This window comes from Ochotona princeps, chromosome 3 (genome assembly GCF_030435755.1).
Source record: "Ochotona princeps isolate mOchPri1 chromosome 3, mOchPri1.hap1, whole genome shotgun sequence".
Taxonomy (NCBI): domain Eukaryota; kingdom Metazoa; phylum Chordata; class Mammalia; order Lagomorpha; family Ochotonidae; genus Ochotona; species Ochotona princeps.
In genome coordinates this window covers 27,291,550-27,310,553 of record NC_080834.1, presented here as the reverse complement: position 1 = coordinate 27,310,553, position 19,004 = coordinate 27,291,550, and the positions used below count along the sequence as shown (strand labels likewise).

Below are 19,004 nucleotides of genomic sequence, written 5' to 3'. Positions count from 1 at the left end.
GAATACTACTCAGCTATTAAAAAAAACAAAATGCAGTTCTTTGTGGCCAAATGGGCCAAACTGGAAACCATAATGCTAAGGGAAATGAGCCAATCACAAAAGGTTAAATACCACATGTTTGCCTTAATTTAAGATGATATGATGTTATGTATAACATGTTATGTTATGTATGTTATATGTTGTGTATAAACTAAAATTGAAATGTCAATGAGGTGGTCACAGAAGGTGGCTAGGAACTCGCATTTACTTTTAACATATTGGTTACTCATTACTATGTCAATTAATTCCATAATGATGTAAATTTTTGCTGATGGTATGTTGGAGCTTTTAATTGACTGGGATGATACTCTGCTGGCTCTGCCTTCAGACCAGAGAGGGTATACCTAAGAAGCCGTTGAACTTGACTGGACAATAAGATGCTGGACTCTATGTTTGGTATACGCTTGTAATGGGGGAATCTCAACTGAACTTGAGCTGTGGTTATGCAACAAGGTGGAGGAATCCACCATGGTGGGAGGGTTTGGGGACGGGTGGGGAGAACCCAAGTACCTATGAAACTGTGTCACATAATACAATGTAATTAATTAATTAAAAATAATAATTTTTTAAAAAAATCACAAAATTAGAAAGATAAAGGAGAGTGCTTCCTGATAGGCAAGGCTTTTTCCCCCAATTAAAATTTACTTATAAATTATAAAAAAAAAAAAGCTTTCTGTCAAGGATGAACAGATTTGTGTTGTGGGAGAATATTTAAGTATTGATAATATTAAACTCAAGTTTATTCTCTGAAAAAAAAAAAAGAATTCTCAAGTAGCTGTTACAAAAGCGGGTGTTGTTTTATAATATGTGTTACCTGATATATATGTACATGTTTATGTAGTCTATCTTAACTGGCTTATAGATGAAAATATTCATAAATGTGAATTGCTAAGCTAACTCCTTTTGAAAATAATGCATGGATACACAATTAAGCTTTTGGAGAGGCATGTCTGTTTCTGTTTTCTCAGGACCTACAAAGCCTGTTCAGCTGAATAGTTTCGAATGTATTCAAATGGACTTACTACTCAGGACTTCAACAGAGAAGCCTTTCAAGTGCCATGATGTACAACAAACACCTGACAACTTCTGCCTTCTATCAGGAACTACTACATGGACCCCCCCTACTGCTGCTGTTTCCCCACGGCTCCCCCTCTCAGCGGGAAGTAGTTAAGAATGGATGACGCCACCCCTTTTCCCTAAAAACTTTTGGGGTCCATTTCTCTGTTTGGAAATGTAACAGCCAGATGGGATGATATGCATTTAGGGTCTCTGGTTCCTGGTAAAACTGTCTTGTACACATGTAACATCTTAGCACTATGAGATTGTTAAATGTTAGTGTTTTCAACAGTACTTGTACATTGTTAAGACCTGGGTACCCCTCATGTCAGGGAAGTTGTTCTAATGGCATTAGACTGGCAGCATGGATGTTAAAGGAATGGAACGGAGTTATAGCCTTGGGACTGATGATCCTGGCCATGATTGCAGTATTGTTTCCTCTTCTCTGCCGCCTGTGCAGGCAACAAGCCCGGGAGCAGGTCATCATTTGACAAACCATGATGGCTTTAGCTGTGGAAAACCCTAGCACTGAAGTTTGGTTGAGCATGTTGTGATGGGCAGCCAGAGACGGGTAAGATCTGGCAGAGCTGATGACCAACCTAAGACAGGAATCCCACGTGCCTTGGGTGGGGCTCCCCATGACGGGTAAGGAGTCAACTGACTGCTGGACAACCCAAGACAGGCGTCCATTTAAAAACAAAAAAAGGGGGACATGTAGGCCCTGGTCTCCCAAGGGTTAACTCCACAGCTTAGCTTGTTTCTAAGGGGTAACAGAATGGGCAATCTTGGCCTAAAGCATTTTAGCCCCTGGCTTGACTGCAAGTTCCTCTTCCCTGCTTCCTCTTTGTTAAGATGCCCCCAGGGGAGCTTAGGAGTTCCTTGAGCATTGGGATAATACTGGGAGGGACTAGGCAGACTATAAAAGATGCAGGCTGACCCCAAATAAACTTGGCATTCTGTTTACAAGAGTGACCCACTGCGTGTTGTCTTGTGTTGTCTTATGTGTTGTCTGTTTGTAACCCTAGTCCCTCCGCTCGGCTCGGGGTACACAGCGACGCGGGCGTTGCCGACACAGTGTGAGCTTTCATCGTGCAGGTCGGCACACGCAGTGCCTCTGGATCAGGTGTGTGTGGTGCTCTGCCCCCACGATGCCCAGCCATGCCCGGCAATCCCACACATATGGTGATCTGCCCTGCCATGCCTGGCCGTGTCCTGCAGTCCCGCACATCTGCCCTGCCATGCCGGGCCGTGTCCTGCAGTCCCACACATGTGGTGATCTGTCCCACGATGCCTGGCCGTGCCCAGCAGTCCCCTGTGTCTGCCCTGCCATGCCCGGCCGTGCCCAGCAGTCCCCCGTGTCTGCCCTGCCATGCCTGGCCATGTCCTGCAGTCCCACACATGTGGTGATCTGTCCCACGATGCCCGGCCGTGCCCAGCAGTCCCCCGTGTCTGCCCTGCCATGCCCAGCCATGTCCAGCAGTCCCCTGTGTCTGCCCTGCCATGCCCGGCCATGTCCAGCAGTCCCCCGTGTCTGTCCTGCCATGCCCGGCCGTGCTCAGCAGTCCCCCGTGTCTGCCCTGCCATGCCCGGCCGTGCCCAGCAGTCCTGTGACTCACCCGTGTGCCGCTTGTAGTGTTTGAGCATGTTGACTTTCTGTGCGAACTTGCGGTGGCACTCCTTGCACTCGTACTCCTTGATGCCCTTGTGTAGCTTCATGTGGTGGCGCAGGGCATGCTTGGTCTTCATGCCTGAGGGTGCAGAGGGGGATGGCCACATCGGTCTGCCAGACGCCCTCCCTGCCCACCGCCCGACATGGCACTGCCCCTGCCGCACAGATGGGAGCTTGGGGCGGGTCCAGGGACAGCAGGGGTGGAGCCACATGGAACTTGGGGAATATTTGTCCCACTGGAGAGTGATGGTGACATCCCTGGGACAGCTGTTGGTGGGCTCCAGATCTGACCACCATGACCGAGTTGGACAAACAGGAGTAGAGCATGGTGGGGCTTCAACAGTCACTTCCACCTCCCAGTAACCTGCTACACCCACCCAGCCATAGGGAAAGTGCCATGCCAAGCCAGCAGGGGAAGCCCAAGGGCTGTGTCGCCAGGACACTGTGTGGCAAAGCACCACTGGGAGCACAGGGGCTGCAGAACTCAAACAGAAGCCACACATGCTCGTAGGCAGAAACTATCGGTGCTAAGCGGCTGGGGTGGCTGCTGCTGTCTACAAACCGGTCCTTAGCAGCACACACCAGCCTCTTCCTGGTGACCTAGGACCTGGCACCAACTCCACATGTGGCATGGTTCCTACGGCTGACCACCTCCTGCAGGGGGCACGGGTGGCACCAACGCACACCCAACCAGCAGCGCTGCCTGTGACTGAGCATTCCAGGGGCACCTGTGCGCCCACTGAGTACCAGGAGTCAGACCAGGTGGTGAGCAGGCACCTGCGCCTCTACTGCATGCCAGGAGCCACATCAGGTGGGAGTCCCCAGCCTGCCTGGGCTCCACCCGGGGAAGAGGTCGGTACAAACAAGCCAACAGTCAGCAGAAGAGGAGACAAGGCCAGGTAGGGGCAAGTGGAGGACATGACACTGAGGACGCTGCTGGCCCAGCAGGTGGGGGTCCCCAGGTGGCCTCACAATGGAGGAGCCATCTGCATGGCCCGGAACACATGTGGGAGGCTGCTGTGGCAATAGCATCCCGAGTGGCAGGCACAGCAGGTCTGAGGCTCTCAGGCCAAGGCACTGGAGACATGACTCAGCAGGTCCATGGGGGGACCACAGTCCCCACTTCCTGCCAATTCCAGCTTCCTGTTACTGTGCACGCTGGGAGAGTGCAGATGACCAAAGGACCTGAGCTCTGACCTGCCACGTGGAGGCTTGGATGGAGCTGGGCCAGCTGAAGCCAGAAGTTTCCTCCAGGCTTCCCATGGGGCTGCAGGGTCCCAAGGCTTTGGGCCGTCCTCCACCACTTTACAGGCCATCAGCAGGGAGCTGGATGGGAAGTGGAGATTTCGGGAGTGCAGCAGCGTTCCGATCTGGGATCCTGGCATCACACAGCACACACCATCCCCACAGTAAACTTCCTCCTGCTAGGCCTGTGGCTCAGGCCACACCATACCTGCCAACCATCTTTCTGAAAAGCTGATGTACACAGGTTGCTCCCGACAGCTCAAGGTGCGGGAAGTGGTCCTGGACTAGAGATTCTCTGCAGTGGACAGCGTTCCCCCATTGGGGCACCCACACCCCACTATGCCATGACCAAGCAGCAACCCTACTTGGTTAACAGTCACCCATGATGTAAGCGCATCCAGGTCCAAAACAAAACCACAGCCACACTCCCCTGTTGCCTGGTAACGCACAGATCGCCCAGGTGCACTCTGAAGGCAACAGAGAAGCAGGCTATGCAAGGAACGGGTTGGCACAACCTTGGCCCGCAAGCTGGTGACCACATATGGCGAGGACAGAGGCCAACTGTGCCAGCTTGCTGAAATTCCGTAATGGGCACCAGCATGTCACATTGACCACTAGCAATGCACAGAAGGAACTGCCCGGTCACATGGCAAAGTATTGGGGTGGGCGTCTGCCAAGGAGGCTAGGACGCCCCCAGGGATGTCCACAGCACACTCTGGTACCTGGGTAAAGCCCCAGCTTCCCGCTCGTGGCACCCTGGGTGGCAACAGGGGCTGGTGACGCAGCTCCTGGGTCCCCGACATCCACACACAAGACCTGGCTTGAGCACAGGCTCCTGGGTTGGACCCAACACAGTGCTGGCCACAGAAAGCATCTGGACCAGACAGGTGGCCTCTCTCCCCTCAACAACCAGAGGAAAATGTGCAGGACGTCATTAAGCAAGGCTTCGAGCCCACACCTCTGAGGCCCAGGGTCCAGGTCATTCCCTGCCCCCTGAACCTCTCTGCCTGCCCCCACTGTCACCTCTGACCCTGCCCTGCTCCACACCATAGCTCCCCTGGGACTCTTGTGTGGCCAAGCCCACCTTACTTTGTACAGCCACTCCCTCTGGGAGTGACGGGGAGGCAGACACACTGGTGACTGATGGCCAGAGGCGGGAGTCAGCAAGGGGCTGCAGGAGGGGTTGGGTGGGGGTAGGGCCGCTGCAGGTGCAGACACGACAGCCGAGGGGGTGGGGACAGCAACGTGCATGGAGGCTTCCCGAGGGCAGGGTCCTCCTGGCCTCTCCAGCCTTTCCCAGCGTGTTCTGCATGCTCTCGCAGGGCCACCCTGCCAGAGAAGGTGAGACGAGGGGCATGGCGCCTTCTTCCTACCATGCCCAGGGACACAATGAAGCCACTGAGGGTGGCAGATGGATGCAGGAGGGCAGGAGGGCTCAGGCGCCTGCAAGACAGAGCTGGGCATGGCTGGGCTGGGGCAGCTGGGGACAGCTCGCTGCTCCCGTGTCAGCGTAGCTGCGCATCTGTAGCCAGGAGAGAGTGCCAGGGTTGTGGCAACAGGACGTCCCCTTCTTGTCTCCTTACTGTGCACACCAGTGCAGGAAGTTTCCTCAGCTCTGTTAGAGGAGGCCCAGCATCAGGTCACTGGCCTGCAGCAGCTGCAGTTTCTGCGCCTGCCAGAGCCAGGGTCCACCCTGCATGGCCACCCTGCAGCCAGGGCCCTTACCCGGAGCTGCACAACTGCAGGGCGGCCCTCGTCCTGCACCCCAGATGGCCCGGTGCCTGTGTGGGGGTCCTTCCTGTTACTCCGCTTTTCTCCTGGTGCTCACCCTGGGGTGCAGCCGTGGTGTCTCTGGAGCTCCCAGGGCCTACCTTTCCCGCACTCGGCGCACAGGTATTCCCGGATGTTGTCGTGCACCCGCATGTGCTCCTTCAGCATGTCCTTCCTGGCAAATGACTTCCCGCACTGCTCACAGGCGTGGCTCTTCACACCTGCCCACAGACACAGCTTCTCAATGCCAGGGCCCTGGGGGCGGGGCTCTGGTGGGGGCGGGGCTTCAGTGAGGGTGGAGCCCTGACAGGGGAGGGACTTCAGTGGGGTGGGGCTCTGAGGGCGGGGCTTCAGTGGAGGTGGGGTCAGACTGGCAGGGTGTGACTCTGGTGGGCGGGGACTGACTTTGGTGGGTGGGGCCTGGCCCTGGTGGGGTGGGGCCAGGCTCCCACGGGGGCGGGACCTGGTTCTGGTGGGCAGGGACTGACTTTGGTGGGGGATGGGACCTGACTCTGGAGGGTGGGGCCTGGCCCTGGGGGGGTGAGGCCAGGCACCCAACGGGCCGGCCCTGGCTCTGGTGGGCGGGGCTCCAGGGGGGCGGGCCCTGGCCCTGGCCCAGCACCCCACCTGTGTGGATGAGCTTGTGGCGCTCCAGGTTGCCAATGCTGTTGAAGATCCGCCCACAGATCTCACATGGGTGGATGTACCTGCACGTAGAGAGCCACGGTCAGCGGCAGCCCAGGTAGGGATGGAGGAGGGGCAGGCCCGAGGCTGCCCGGCATCAGGCATGCAGGGCTGGAGCAGCCGGGACGGTGGCCGTGGCTCCCCCTCAAGGGCACAGACACACAGAGGTGGCCTGGTTGAGCCCTCCACGCAGCCGTCGAGGGTCTCCCGCCAGACAGACCATGTGGGCGGACAATCCACGCAGGGTGCAGCCAGGAGGGTGAGGACTGAGCGTGGGCACACCCACGGAGCGGGAGCATCTAGCCCTGGCGCCCCAGGCTGGCGGCCTCACTCACTTCTGCACGTTGGGGTCCGGCAGGTTCTCGCGGTGGATGACCATGTGGGCGTGGTAGGTGGCCTTGAGTGCGAAGCGGCGGTTGCAGATGCTGCAGCCGTGGCCCTTCTCCTTGTGCACCTCCATGATGTGCCTCAGGTACTCCTTGCCGCGGCCGAAGGTGAGCTGTGGGACAGGCAGGCAGCTGCTCATATCTGCCCCGGCCCCTGCACCCCAGGCTGCCTGGGGGAGGAGGCCTGGGCACAGCCCCGCAGAAGCTAACCCATCCCTGAGTGGCTGGTCCCCACACGGGGACCCCAAGGGCTTCAGCTCAGAGCCTCACAGAAGATCCAGCCTGCCAGGGTCAGCACACGCACACATGGTGGCTCCTAGCCCCAGGACGCCCTAGGCCAGGCAGGGGAGGAGCCTCTTTGGGCCACACCCGTGGAGGGAGCAGCCTCTCGGACCACACCTCCAGGCCACCCCCAATAGGACAGCGGGTACCTGGCAGCGCTTGCAGCTGTACTTGTGCGGCTCGGAGCTGGCGCTCTCATCCGAGTTGTCGTCATTCTCCTCTGAGGAGATCCCGATCTTGCCGATAAACTCTTCCCGCTGGTGGTCGTCCATGAGGGCGATGTCCTAGGGAGACGGGCCTACGCTTGACACCATCTACACATCCTGCACTGACACCGTCCACATGGCCTGCTCTGATACCGTCTACACCATCTGCAGGTGATCCTGTCTACAACTCCTGCCCTGACCCCATCTCCACGGCCTGCACTGACCCCGTCTCCATGGCCTCCACCGACCCCGTCTCCACGGCCTGCACCCCGGCCCTGATGGCACTGCAGGACTGCAGGCAGCTGGCCCTGTGGCCCCTGAGTGTGGGCAGTGGCCACCAACTCGACCCGGCTGGCCCTGACTACCCCGTGGCCCCTGGGCGTGGGCAGTGGCCACCAACCCGGCCCTGACCGCCCTATAGCTCCTGGCCGTGGGCAGTGGCCGCCGATCGGCCCTGACCGCCCCGTGGCCCCTGGGCGTGGGCAGTGGCCGCCGGCCCAGCCCTGACCATCACCTTGAAGTGGACGTGGATGTGGTCTCTGAGCACGTCCACACGGAAGAACCTGCGCCCGCAGATCTCACAGGTGTACTTCTTGTCGCCGTGGGTCAGCAGGTGCTTGTTCATGTTGCTGCGGCAGGAGAAGACCTGTCGGCAGAGTATGGGCCGCTGAGGGCTGTGGGGGACATGAGCCTCCCCCGCCCGGCCCCACTGGGTGAGCCCTGGCAGGCGCCGAGGCACTGGGAGATGCCCGAGCCTGCAACGCCAATGCACAAGAAACACGCAAGGCTAAGACCGACTGCTCGACTGCTCCAGCCTTCACATGACAAGCGGCCCCCAACACACTTGCGGAGGACACACGCGAGGGGACTTCTCCACTTATTTTCCAATCGACACGAGCTCATCTCCGCTGCATTCTCCGTGGACCTTTTCAGGGTCCAACCCTAGGAACGAGTCCCTCCAGGCTTTGCTGTGTCACTCAGCTCAATCCTTCTTAGCTTGCCTAACTACTCCACTAGGACACGAGCCACAGAAGCACCTGCTATCCTCTAAAGCCAGCGGCACAGGAGGCGACCCGCAGGCTGCGGGGTGTCCCCAGGCATGTTCGCAATAACACCCCTCAGCTTCTGGATTTTTCCCAGCCCAGGAGCTTGACTGGCACTCGCTCCCCACTAGCACTTGCCTGGGGCTGGGACAAGGCAGGCAGCTGAGAGTGCCAGGAGCCCCCCACTGATTTCAGGGGTCTCCGGGTTCATGTGTAGGTCACCAAGAGCTCAGCTGGCGGCCCGTCCTCCAACACAGAGAGCTTGAGAGAAGCAGACAGACAGAGGGCTAACACATTTGGGGCTGTCTTGGTCCCAGATTTGCCCCACAGCACCTCGACCACCACCTAGGGATGCCGGATGGGAAGGGAGCAGGGTCAGCAGGTGGCAGCCACACAGCACCCCCTTCTCTAGTTTCACTTTTCATGGTATCGGCAACCAGAAGCCCACCGTGGTCTAAAAAATACCACCGGGGGAATCCCACGGACGCCTGCCCTTGAGTGTGGTACCATCTGAGCAGCACGATGGACTGTCCCCCGCCAGCTCCAGGCCATCTCAATCATCAGAAGCAAGAAATGGGTTTGTGCGGGGCCAAGGGCTCAGCACTCCCCTTGCACATGGGGGCGCTGTACTCCCATGTCGTCACAGGCCTAAGAGGGGAGGCAGCTGGCAAGAGCTCAGAATCCTAGACTGACCCGCACTAGGTCCACAGCCCGCCTAGACTTGGCAGAGCCAGTCCACCAATGGTGCGTGGTGAGACCCACCCAAGTGCTGGCCCTCGGGCCATCCAACGTTCTCCTGGGGACCACAGGAGCGCCGCACACAGAGCACACAGGCTGTGTGTCCACCTGTGCCCAGGGACCAGGCCAGCAGACTCACACTAGTGTCCCCCTGGCAACCCTGCGCACTCCCCACCTTGGCCCGTGGCTGACCTGTCTCCTTTCAGCGCACTCTTGGGAGGAAAAAAAATTGAGGGAAACTCCAAGGACAGGTGCGGCTTTTCATCACCTCCCACACCCGTTGCCTGGGCCGGGTCTGTGTTCCCCAGGGCAGGGGGCACCCAGGGGTGCAGCACTGCTCCCATCCATACCACCACGGGTGGCACATGCGGCAATGTCCCCTCCGGCTGAGGCCAGGCAGGGGACCTTGGCTTGCAGCGCATGGCCCAGCTGCCCATTCTCATCCTCTGAGTTGAGTCTAAGGAACAAGGGACAGCACTCCCAGGGGAGGTCAGAGGCAGCTGGCACTCCGTCCCTGCCCCCCAGAGGCCTTGTGTCCCCATCCTGCCACCAGGACAAGGTTGCAGACACCTGCAAGCAGTGTGAGCCCGAGAGAGGGTGCTGGCATGCCTGGTCCCTGGGAAACATCACCCTCCTCCCTCACTGGCTTGCTCTGCTCCCTCCCTGTGAGGAAGTGTGGAAAGGCAGCGGACGTGGGGCAGGACAGCCAACCCCGGGGCAGGACAGCCAACGTGCGGCAGGACAGTCAACGCTGGCGCTGGACAGCCAACGTGGGGCAGGACAGCCAATCCCGGGGCAGGACAGCCAATGCCAGTGCTGGATAGCCAACATGGGGCAGGACAGCCAATATGGGGCTGGACAGCCAACGCTGACACCAGGGCAGGGCGCAGTGTGGGGAGATTTAATGTGCAGGGGCTGGTGCTGTGGTACAGCGGCTTAAGCTGCCACCTGTGACGCTAACATTCCATGCGAGTGCTGGTTCCAGTCCTGGCTGCTCTACTTCCCTCCCAGCTCCCTATTAATGCAATGAAAGCGCAGGTGTTTGGGCCCTTGCACCCCTCCACGTGGGAGACCCAGATGAAACTACTGCGGCCATTTGGGGAAGTAAACCAGCAGATGGACAGACACTCTCCCTGTCTCTCTGTCTCTCTCTGTCTGTCTCTCTACCTCTGCCTTTGAAATAAGTACATAAATACATGAGGCAGGAAGTGACACGCTTTCTGTCCCGGTTTCCCACCTCAGTCTCGGGGCTTTACCTTGCCACACACGGGACATCCAGAAGGTTCCTTCTTGTAGCGGACCAAGCTCTCCCCGCTGGCCTCCAGGTCTTCCCGCTTCACCCGGCGCACCCCTGAAACAGCAGTCCCCCCGGCCCCCAGGCAGAGTGAGGACACAGTGACAGCTCAGCCTGGTCAGCCCCTCCCACGTGGTGGGGTTGGCACCTCACGGCCACTCCCCAGCGCTGTCCCGGCGGAGGAAGGAGGCTGTGAGCAGCCCCGGGCTGGGGCCCTGCAGTGCCCGCAGCTGCCGCGTTTGGAAACGCGAGGACACGCAGCTAGACACTTCACAGCCTGCGAGACCCTGCTTTCACTTCATCCGGAAGCTTGGGGCCAGATGAGGATTCCTTCTGGAATTATCTTTTTAATTAAAGCAGAACCCCGGCCAAGGTGAGCCTCAGCAGGTGCTCGGGCACCAGGTGAGAACTGGGCTCAGAACAATCAACTTCAGGCACCAAATCCTGAGGCGGGCGGGCACAAGGCTGGGGTTCCCGGAGGCCGTGGAGGTCAGCGCAGGGGGACACGGAGGAGCACGGTCCAGGTGCGTGGCACCGCGGGTCTGCAGGGACAGGCCCACTTCACAAACAGCTCGGCTTGCCTAGTCACGTCTCCCTTCCAACAGGCATACGCCCAGCTGGCACTGTGCTGCAGTGGGTTCAGCCACTGCTTGCTATGCTGGTAGCCCACCCTGGGGCGCCAGTCCAGTCCCAGCTGCTCTGTTCCTGACCCAACTTTCTATGAATGCTTCCGGGAGGCAGCAGGTGACAGCCCAATGTGCTTGTGCCCCTGTCCCGTGTGGGAGACCAGGATGGAGCTCCTGGCTCTGGGCTTCGGACTGGCTCAGCCCTGGCTGTTATGGCCATCCCCTGCCCCCTATGTGGGAGACCAGGATGGAGCTCCTAGTTTCGGGCTTCGGACTGGCTCAGCCCTGGCTGTTGCGGCCATCTGGGGGAGTGAACCAGTGGATGGGAAGTTGTTCTTTCTTCCTTTCGCTTTTGCTCTTTCAATGAAATCAATCAATGTGGAGGCTGAGCCAGTGGGTGGGGTCTGTATCTTCCTCTCCCGTGTCCTCATCCCTCTCTGGCCCGAGGCCAGGTGGGGGGCTCACCCTCCAGGTGGCGCCGCTGGTGGTCCAGCATGACGTCCTTGCGGTAGAACATCTTGCTGCAGACCTGGCAGGCGAACTTCTTGTCACCGTGCTTCTTCTTGTGCTTGGACAGGTTGCTGTTGGTGGAGAAGAACCGCGAGCACATCTCGCACTGGAACGTCTTGTCGTCTGCAGAGAGCAGCACACGCGCATGTGCGCACACACACAGAGGGCGGCGAGCCGTCAGCAGGGGCCCGCAGAGAGCAGCACACGCGCATGTGGGTGCGCACACACACAGAGGGCGGCGAGCCGTCAGCACGGGGCCCAGCCCCACTCGGCCGCTGCAGCAACACGGGGCTGTGGCACAGACAGTCACCGCCCACCGCCCCCACACCCACCTCCAAAGCTCCGCTATCATTCAGCAAACAGGGCTGTGACCGGGTGTTCCCCAGTGGACAAGCACGTACCCCACGCCCCGTACTCGGCTGTGACTCCACACAAACATCTCACCTCTGCTCCCTCCTGCAGGCACCGAGCACCCAGGCAAGCTGCGCCATACACCTGCATTCCCAGATACCTGGGAACCCCCTGCCCACCCCCAGGCTCCCTGGCACCCACCAGGGGCCTCCCCACATCCTTGTCAGCCAGGTATGAATGCACGAAAGAACACAGTGGCACAGGGAAAGTGATGGATGTGGGAGGTACCAGTGTGGTGACACAGGTACAATGCCCGCCCCAGGGGACAGACGACGCTGTGTTCCTGCCTGGATCCTCACTGGTTCTGAGGGGTGGTCAGTGTATGCACAACACACAGATCCAGGCAGCACAGGCTGTATCCTGCTTGTCAGGAACGTGGCTTCCCTGCAGGGCCAGCCCACACCATCTCAGGACCCCTTTCTGGCCTCTCACGGCTAACCTCCAGGGAAGGGGACCCTGTCTGTGCTGGGGAGCTGCTGAGCCCTCCCCTGGAGACAGAGTGGCAACAAAGCTGCCAGAGTCAGCTGGAGGCACAGAGCTAGCCCCATCTTTCCAGGCCCTGGTCCACCTGCAAGGCCTGAGGCTCAGCTGGCTGGTCATTTCACTCTAGGGACCCTGATCTGTGGCCAAGGGTTGAGCTGGGGACTGAGAGGCCCCCCAAACTGGGAAACAAACATGAGGCAGTAGTCTGCCCGTCCACAGGCAGGCTCCCAAGCACCACAGCCAGACACCCTTAGCACGGCAGGACAGGACATGACAGTGGGACCCTGGCCCTGAACCTCCCTGGGCTGTGAGGTCACCATCTATAGTCTCTCGGGCCCACAAGCTTGCTTCCTGCCCAAACACACCTCTTCTCTAACTCCACCCCTTGCTTCCTTCCTGTCCGGGCCCAGTTCGGCCCAGACAGGGCCCCACCGCAGGTGTTCCATTGCCGGGGGTAGCGTTTTCATCACCCTCTCTCTGGCTACCCACCTGCTCTCTGTGCACCCCTATCTTCCTTAGAACTTTCTGGTGCAGTAGGTGATGTAGCCACGTGACCTGGGAGGTGTGTTTGCTGAGACAGCTTTCACAAGGTGCTCTGTTGGGGAGCACTGTGACTCGGGGAAGGTACCTTGGGAGGGAGCGCACTGTGGCACTCTGCCAGCCCAACCCCGCCCATGACTCTGTGGGTGCCTGTGCATTTCAGCGTCCTTCTCCGCGTCCGTCTGCCTGGAGAAATGGCTGGGAGCCCACTGAGGCCTTCTCCCCACCTGCCGCACTCCTGCGTGGGACACAGGGCCCGTCCGTCAGCATGCCCTGTGCCCAAGGGAGATGGGGCTGCACCCCAAAGTTCCTGGAAATGGAGACACTTGCAGCACACCCAGGTTCCTCCACAAGTTTCCGAGGAGGTTACTTCCTGCCATGCCTGCTGCGCAGAACTGTGCCACGGGAGGAAGGCCACGTGGTGGACACAGGTGGGAGCAGTCCCAGCTCAACTAGGGGCCCTCGGGGCGAACAGGCTGATCACCAAGGACACCACTGCAGACGCGGGCCTGTGCCACACCAGCCTGCGGTCAGCCTAGGGTCAGCCTGAACAGAACAGGCCCCGGGGGTGAGGAAGGCATGACAGACCTCCCAGTCTGCTGTGAGCCCTGGAGGCAGCGATGCAGAGACCCTGTGACCACCCCCCACCCTCTTGCTCAGTGACTGCCACAGGAAGCAGTGGGGAATGGGAAGGGCCCCCCTGAGGCCATGCAGAAAACTGCAGCCAACAGGCAGGGCAACAGGCTAGGCCTCTGTGCTGGGGGGTTCTGTGCCATGCTGACTGCAGGCAGCCAGGAGGCGGTGCCCAGCACAGCCCATGGGCCAGCCAAAGCCCAAGCAGAGTTCTCTGTCCCCTCTGTGCTTGGGTGGACCAAGAGAAACAGTCCCCACCAGGCAGCATCAGCACCTGACTTGGGTGCTGGCAGGTACAACAGGGAAGGGCAGATGGCTTACAGGTAAGTGTGTGGGGAGGGAGGGCGGCTCACAGGTGGGTGTGTGGGGAGGGAGGACGGCTCACAGGTGGGTGTGTGGGGAGGGAGGGCGGCCCACAGGTGGGTGTGTGGGGAGGGAGGACGGCTCACAGGTGGGTGTGTGGGGAGGGAGGGCGGCTCACAGGTGGGTGTGTGGGGAGGGAGGACGGCTCACAGGTGGGTGTGTGGGGAGGGAGGGCGGCTCACAGGTGGGTGTGTGGGGAGGGAGGGCGGCTCACAGGTGGGTGTGTGGGGAGGGAGGGCGGCTCACAGGTGGGTGTGTGGGGAGGGAGGGCGGCTCACAGGTGGGTGTGTGGGGAGGGAGGACGGCTCACAGGTGGGTGTGTGGGGAGGGAGGGCGGCTCACAGGTGGGTGTGTGGGGAGGGAGGGCGGCTCACAGGTGGGTGTGTGGGGAGGGAGGGCGGCTCACAGGTGGGTGTGTGGGGAGGGAGGGCGGCTCACAGGTGGGTGTGTGGGGAGGGAGGGCGGCTCACAGGTGGGTGTGTGGGGAGGGAGGGCGGCTCACAGGTGGGTGTGTGGGGAGGGAGGGCGGCTCACAGGTGGGTGTGTGGGGAGGGAGGGCGGCTCACAGGTGGGTGTGTGGGGAGGGAGGGCGGCTCACAGGTGGGTGTGTGGGGAGGGAGGACGGCTCACAGGTGGGTGTGTGGGGAGGGAGGGCGGCCCACAGGTGGGTGTGTGGAGAAGGAGAAAGTCTGTAATTTGCCCTTCTAGTGGGGCACAGTCCCCTACCCTATCGTCCCCTCCTCAGGCAGGTTCCCACCACATTCCCACTCCCCAGCACACAGCACTGCCCAGGGGCCTAAGACCCCGGAGGTGGAAGAAGCCAGCAAAGACACGCCTTCTGGCATGCAAGCACGCATGTGCCTAGAATGAGCAGCAGCTGCTGGGAAGCAAGGCGGGCAGTGGGCTGAGCGGTGCGGCAGATGCCCTGGCATCCCTGAAGCTCCGGCCCTGCCCCTGCCCCCTCGGCGGCCGCCAGGGCGCCAAGCGCCCACCTCACCTGTCCTGCAGTTGTGGAACTCGAGCGCGCTCTCAATGCGGAAGGTCTTCTCGCAGGTGCCGCAACGGTACCGGAACTCACTGTCGACCTGATGGGACCGACGCGGGGTTAGCAGGGCAGCCTGATGGTGAACAGACGCCTGGCCCTGACCCCACGCCGAGTGGGGCATCCGACGGCCACGTCCACGGCGCACAGCCAGGGCCACCAGCCCCCTGCTGACTCTCCCCCACGCAGTCGTGGGGTCAGGCGCCCACACACCTCGTTGCGGCTGTGCTTGTAGGACACATGCTGCTTCAGGCTCTCCTTGCGGCTGAAGAGCTTCGCGCACTCCTCACACTTGAACAGCTTGTCACCTGCGGGGGCCGATGCAGACAAGAGGTGCATCAGCAGGTGCGGCACTGTGGGGCAGGGCGTGGCGGGCCAAGGCGGGGTGGGGCAGGCTGGGGGCGTCCCGCAGGGCCCTCACCGTGAGAGCGCACGTGCCGGCTCAGGTTACTGCTATTCTGGAAGACTTTACTGCAGGCCCCACACTGGTACACGCGCTGGTGCCCCGCTAGCTGCTTGCTCAGCTTGCGCCGGAGGCCGTGTCTGTTGGACAGGATGAGGCTCCGTTTGAGGGCCACGGTGCTGCTCGGGTGGTGGCTGAACCTGCGACGGGTCAACAAGGCAGCTGGAGAGACCGGCAAAGCAGAGAAACCCGCCATCTCAAACGCCTGCAAAATGGGTGCTGGTTCGCGTCCCAGCTACTCCACTTCCCATCCAGCTCTCTGCTTGTGGCCTGGGAAAGCAGTTGAGGGCGGCCCAAAGCCTTGGGACCCGGCACACGTGTGGGAGACCTGGAGGAAGCTTCTGACTCCTGGTTTTAGCCTGACCCAGCCTGGCCTGGGCAATGCAGCCATGAGGGGGAGTGAATCAAGGGAGAGAAAAAATCTCTTTCAAATAATTAAATAAATCTTCAAAAAAAAAAAAGTACATGGTAAATTACATCTTGCACGCATTTCACCAGAATAAGCAAACTTGCTGTTCACATACATTTAACTCCTGAGTTCCGGAAGCTTCCTGCCGTGCCCAGCATGCGTGTCCAGCCACAGGAGATGAAGCGTGACTGTCCCGTCCTGCTGCAGGCCTGGGCAGTGCCTCAATCCCGAAGAGCTCAGTGGCTACCATGGGGCACTGGGCTTCCAAGAGGGACTTACTTGGGCACCGTGCTGACATCACTCGTGGTGGTGGCGGTGGTGGCGGCAAACTTCCCAAACACCAGCTCCATGATGCGCTCGTCCGGCGTGGCAGCTGCAGGCTCATCCGGGGGGACCTCGGTGACAATCTCCGCCACCCGCTCTGTTAGAAGGGGACATGACAAGGCAAGTCACTGGTGTGGGGGGGATGTGACAAGTCCCCCCCGGGGGGGACACAGCACACCAAACCACAGGGGCGGCAGCATCAAAGCTGCAGATGCAATCATTAAAATGAACGTGGAAGCACCCTAACCTGCACACGCAGAAAGCCACAGGGGTGCCCACACTCCCGAGGGTCTCCCGATCCAAGGCGGGGTGACAGAAACTCAACTTCTCTTCGGCCCAATGACAGGGTGGCATGCTGTCACCTAGCGCTAACCCTGAAGGCCACTGAGAACAACTTCTTTTGGAACTGGCACAGTGACCTAGGAGGCTGTGCCTATGGCGTTGGGATCCCATGTGGGCACCAGTTTGTGTCCCGGCTGCCCCACTTCCCATCCAGCTCCCTGCTTGTGACCTGGGGAAGCAGTTGGGCACAGCCCAAAGCCTTGGGACCCTGTACCCATGTGGGAGACCCAGAAGAAGCTCCTGGCTTCTGGCTGTAGATCAGCTCAGCTCCAGCATTGGCAGCCACTTGGGGAGTGACCCAGCAGCTGGAAAATCTATCTCCATCTGTGACTCTTTCAAATATAAATAAACCTTTTTTTAAAAAAAAGATTGATTGATTGACTCATGTTTAGAACAAGGAGGCTCCGACAGCGGACATCCTTCCGTACAAGGGTCCGGAATCAGCCAGCGCTTTGAGGCACCCAAGGGACCCAGTCACCGCCTCCTGTGGCTCTGTCCCTCAGTGATCCACCTGCCAGTGACCTCAAGGGGATGGCCACACCCGAGCTTGCTTCTCCCTACATATGGAGGGCAGGGCAGTGACGTCCCCCAGTTGGGGGCGCACTCAGCCCCTCTGCCCACCACTGCCCAGAGGAGGAGAGAAAAGGTGGGAGCTGAGCCCCTCCCCCAAGGTCTCCCTTGGGATCCTGGGCAGGATGACAGATGGCATCTAGCTCTCTCAGCCACACACTGCACAGCACGGCACAAAAACCCCGGCCTAGCCCCACACCCAGACAGCGGAGAGCCACGACTGAGGCCACTGCACAGCAGGGCCAGGGGACAGCCACACACTGCACAGCGGGGCCCGGGGACAGCCACACACTGCACAGCAGGGCCTGGGGACAGCCAAACACTGCACAGTGGGGCCCGGGGACAGCCACACACTGCACAGCAGGACCCGGGGACAGCCACACACTGCACACTGCACAGCAGGGCCCGGGGACAGCCATACACTGCACAGTGGGGTCTGGGGACAGCCACACACTGCACAGTGGGGCCCGGGGACAGCCACACACTGCACAGTGGGGCCCCCCTGGGGACAGCCAAACACTGCACAGTGGGGCCCCCCTGGGGACAGCCACACACTGCACACTGCACAGCAGGGCCCGGGGACAGCCATACACTGCACAACGGGGCCCGGGGACAGCCACACACTGCACATTGGGGCCCAGGACAGCCACACACTGCACATTGGGGCCCAGGGACAGCCACACACTGCACAGTGGGGCCCAGGACAGCCACACACTGCACAGTGGGGCCCAGGACAGCCACACACTGCACAGCGGAGCCCAGGACAGCCACACACTGCACAGTGGGGCCCGGGGACAGCCACACACTGCACACTGCACAGCGGGGGCCCCAAAACAGCCACACACTGCAGAGCGGGAGCCCGGAAATAGCCACACACTGCAGAGTGGGGGCCCTGGGGACAGCCACACCACATTGGCCCCCACACCCAAAATACCCGTGGTGAGGTGTCCTTTCCTAATCCCAACAGGCCCTGGATTCCGCCGGGGTCTCTGGTGGGCAGTGAGCATAGAGTCCCGGCCTAGCAGAATCTGTGTCTGCCACGCTGCCCCGGGGCCCAGTCCTACCTGCCGGCTCCTTGTCTTCAGCCAGGCCTGGAGGCTGCTCGGCCCGGGCTGCCTTGGGTTTTCTGCCCCGCCGGGGCTTCCTCTTCCGCTCTGCCAAACTCCGGGCTTCAGGCACCATGGCAGGTTCCCCCAGGGGGGCATCTGGCTCCTTCTCGGGTGCCACCTCACTCTGGCCACCTGCTGAAAGGCTTCTGGCATGCTCCAAGTGGCCCAGGAGATGCTCTGCAGGGGAGATGAGCAGTGCCACAGTGAAGCCGTTCCCTCCTCCCTCGGTTTGTTAGCTTTCAGTCAGCTAACGCTGCACCCTTTGACTGGGTATGCGAACTGGACACACACTGTTCCTGGAAATAAAAGCATGTCCACTGCACCAAAGCCAACCGCAGGCCATCTCCCGTGTGGCACACGCCTGCACCAGTGGGCTCTGGGGCTGGGAGCTTCCAAATCCAGGCGAGGTTTTACTGGCTGAGCATCCATAGCCAAACAACCCAAATCTGAAATGCTCCCAAATCCTGAACTTCACAGCAACAGGTCGAAGAGGATCCGGGACTGGAGCCCAGGCCCTCCAGGAGGAGACATGGCTGACCTAAGGGCCACCATCCATCGCCAAGCCAAGGCCTGCCCCTGGACTCTGTGACAAAGGAACGTGGTTGGCAAGGGCGGGGAGACCTCGCCGAAGGTGGCTGCAAGGAAACTAAACCCGACCACACACACACACCGCCGCAAGGAAAGCCCCCAGAGCACTTCAGAACTCCAATGCGCTTCCCTCCAAAGAATCAAATTACAGGCCATTTTTATTTCCTACTTTAATCTTA

The 19,004-nt window shown here is 60.1% G+C and overlaps 1 protein-coding gene across 3 annotated transcripts in view; it reads right to left on the bottom strand.

The window, feature by feature from the left end:
• Positions 1 to 19,004, bottom strand: part of PRDM15 (PR/SET domain 15) — a 45,968-nt gene that overhangs the window by 10,082 nt on the left and 16,882 nt on the right. For 2 of the 3 annotated variants that reach the window (XM_058661596.1, XM_058661597.1), the window contains 13 exons: positions 18,193 to 18,414; positions 16,172 to 16,313; positions 15,442 to 15,623; positions 15,234 to 15,328; positions 14,976 to 15,063; positions 11,504 to 11,671; positions 10,375 to 10,469; positions 7,852 to 7,983; positions 7,281 to 7,415; positions 6,799 to 6,962; positions 6,407 to 6,486; positions 5,881 to 6,000; positions 2,712 to 2,843 (listed from right to left, as the gene is read on the bottom strand). In XM_058661596.1, coding sequence (XP_058517579.1) covers positions 2,712 to 2,843; positions 5,881 to 6,000; positions 6,407 to 6,486; positions 6,799 to 6,962; positions 7,281 to 7,415; positions 7,852 to 7,983; positions 10,375 to 10,469; positions 11,504 to 11,671; positions 14,976 to 15,063; positions 15,234 to 15,328; positions 15,442 to 15,623; positions 16,172 to 16,313; positions 18,193 to 18,414 — 1,755 coding nt within the window. Of the gene's footprint in view, positions 1 to 2,711; positions 2,844 to 5,880; positions 6,001 to 6,406; positions 6,487 to 6,798; positions 6,963 to 7,280; positions 7,416 to 7,851; positions 7,984 to 10,374; positions 10,470 to 11,503; positions 11,672 to 14,975; positions 15,064 to 15,233; positions 15,329 to 15,441; positions 15,624 to 16,171; positions 16,314 to 18,192; positions 18,415 to 19,004 lie in introns of those variants that run through there. The other variant, XM_058661598.1, reaches the window with a different exon arrangement.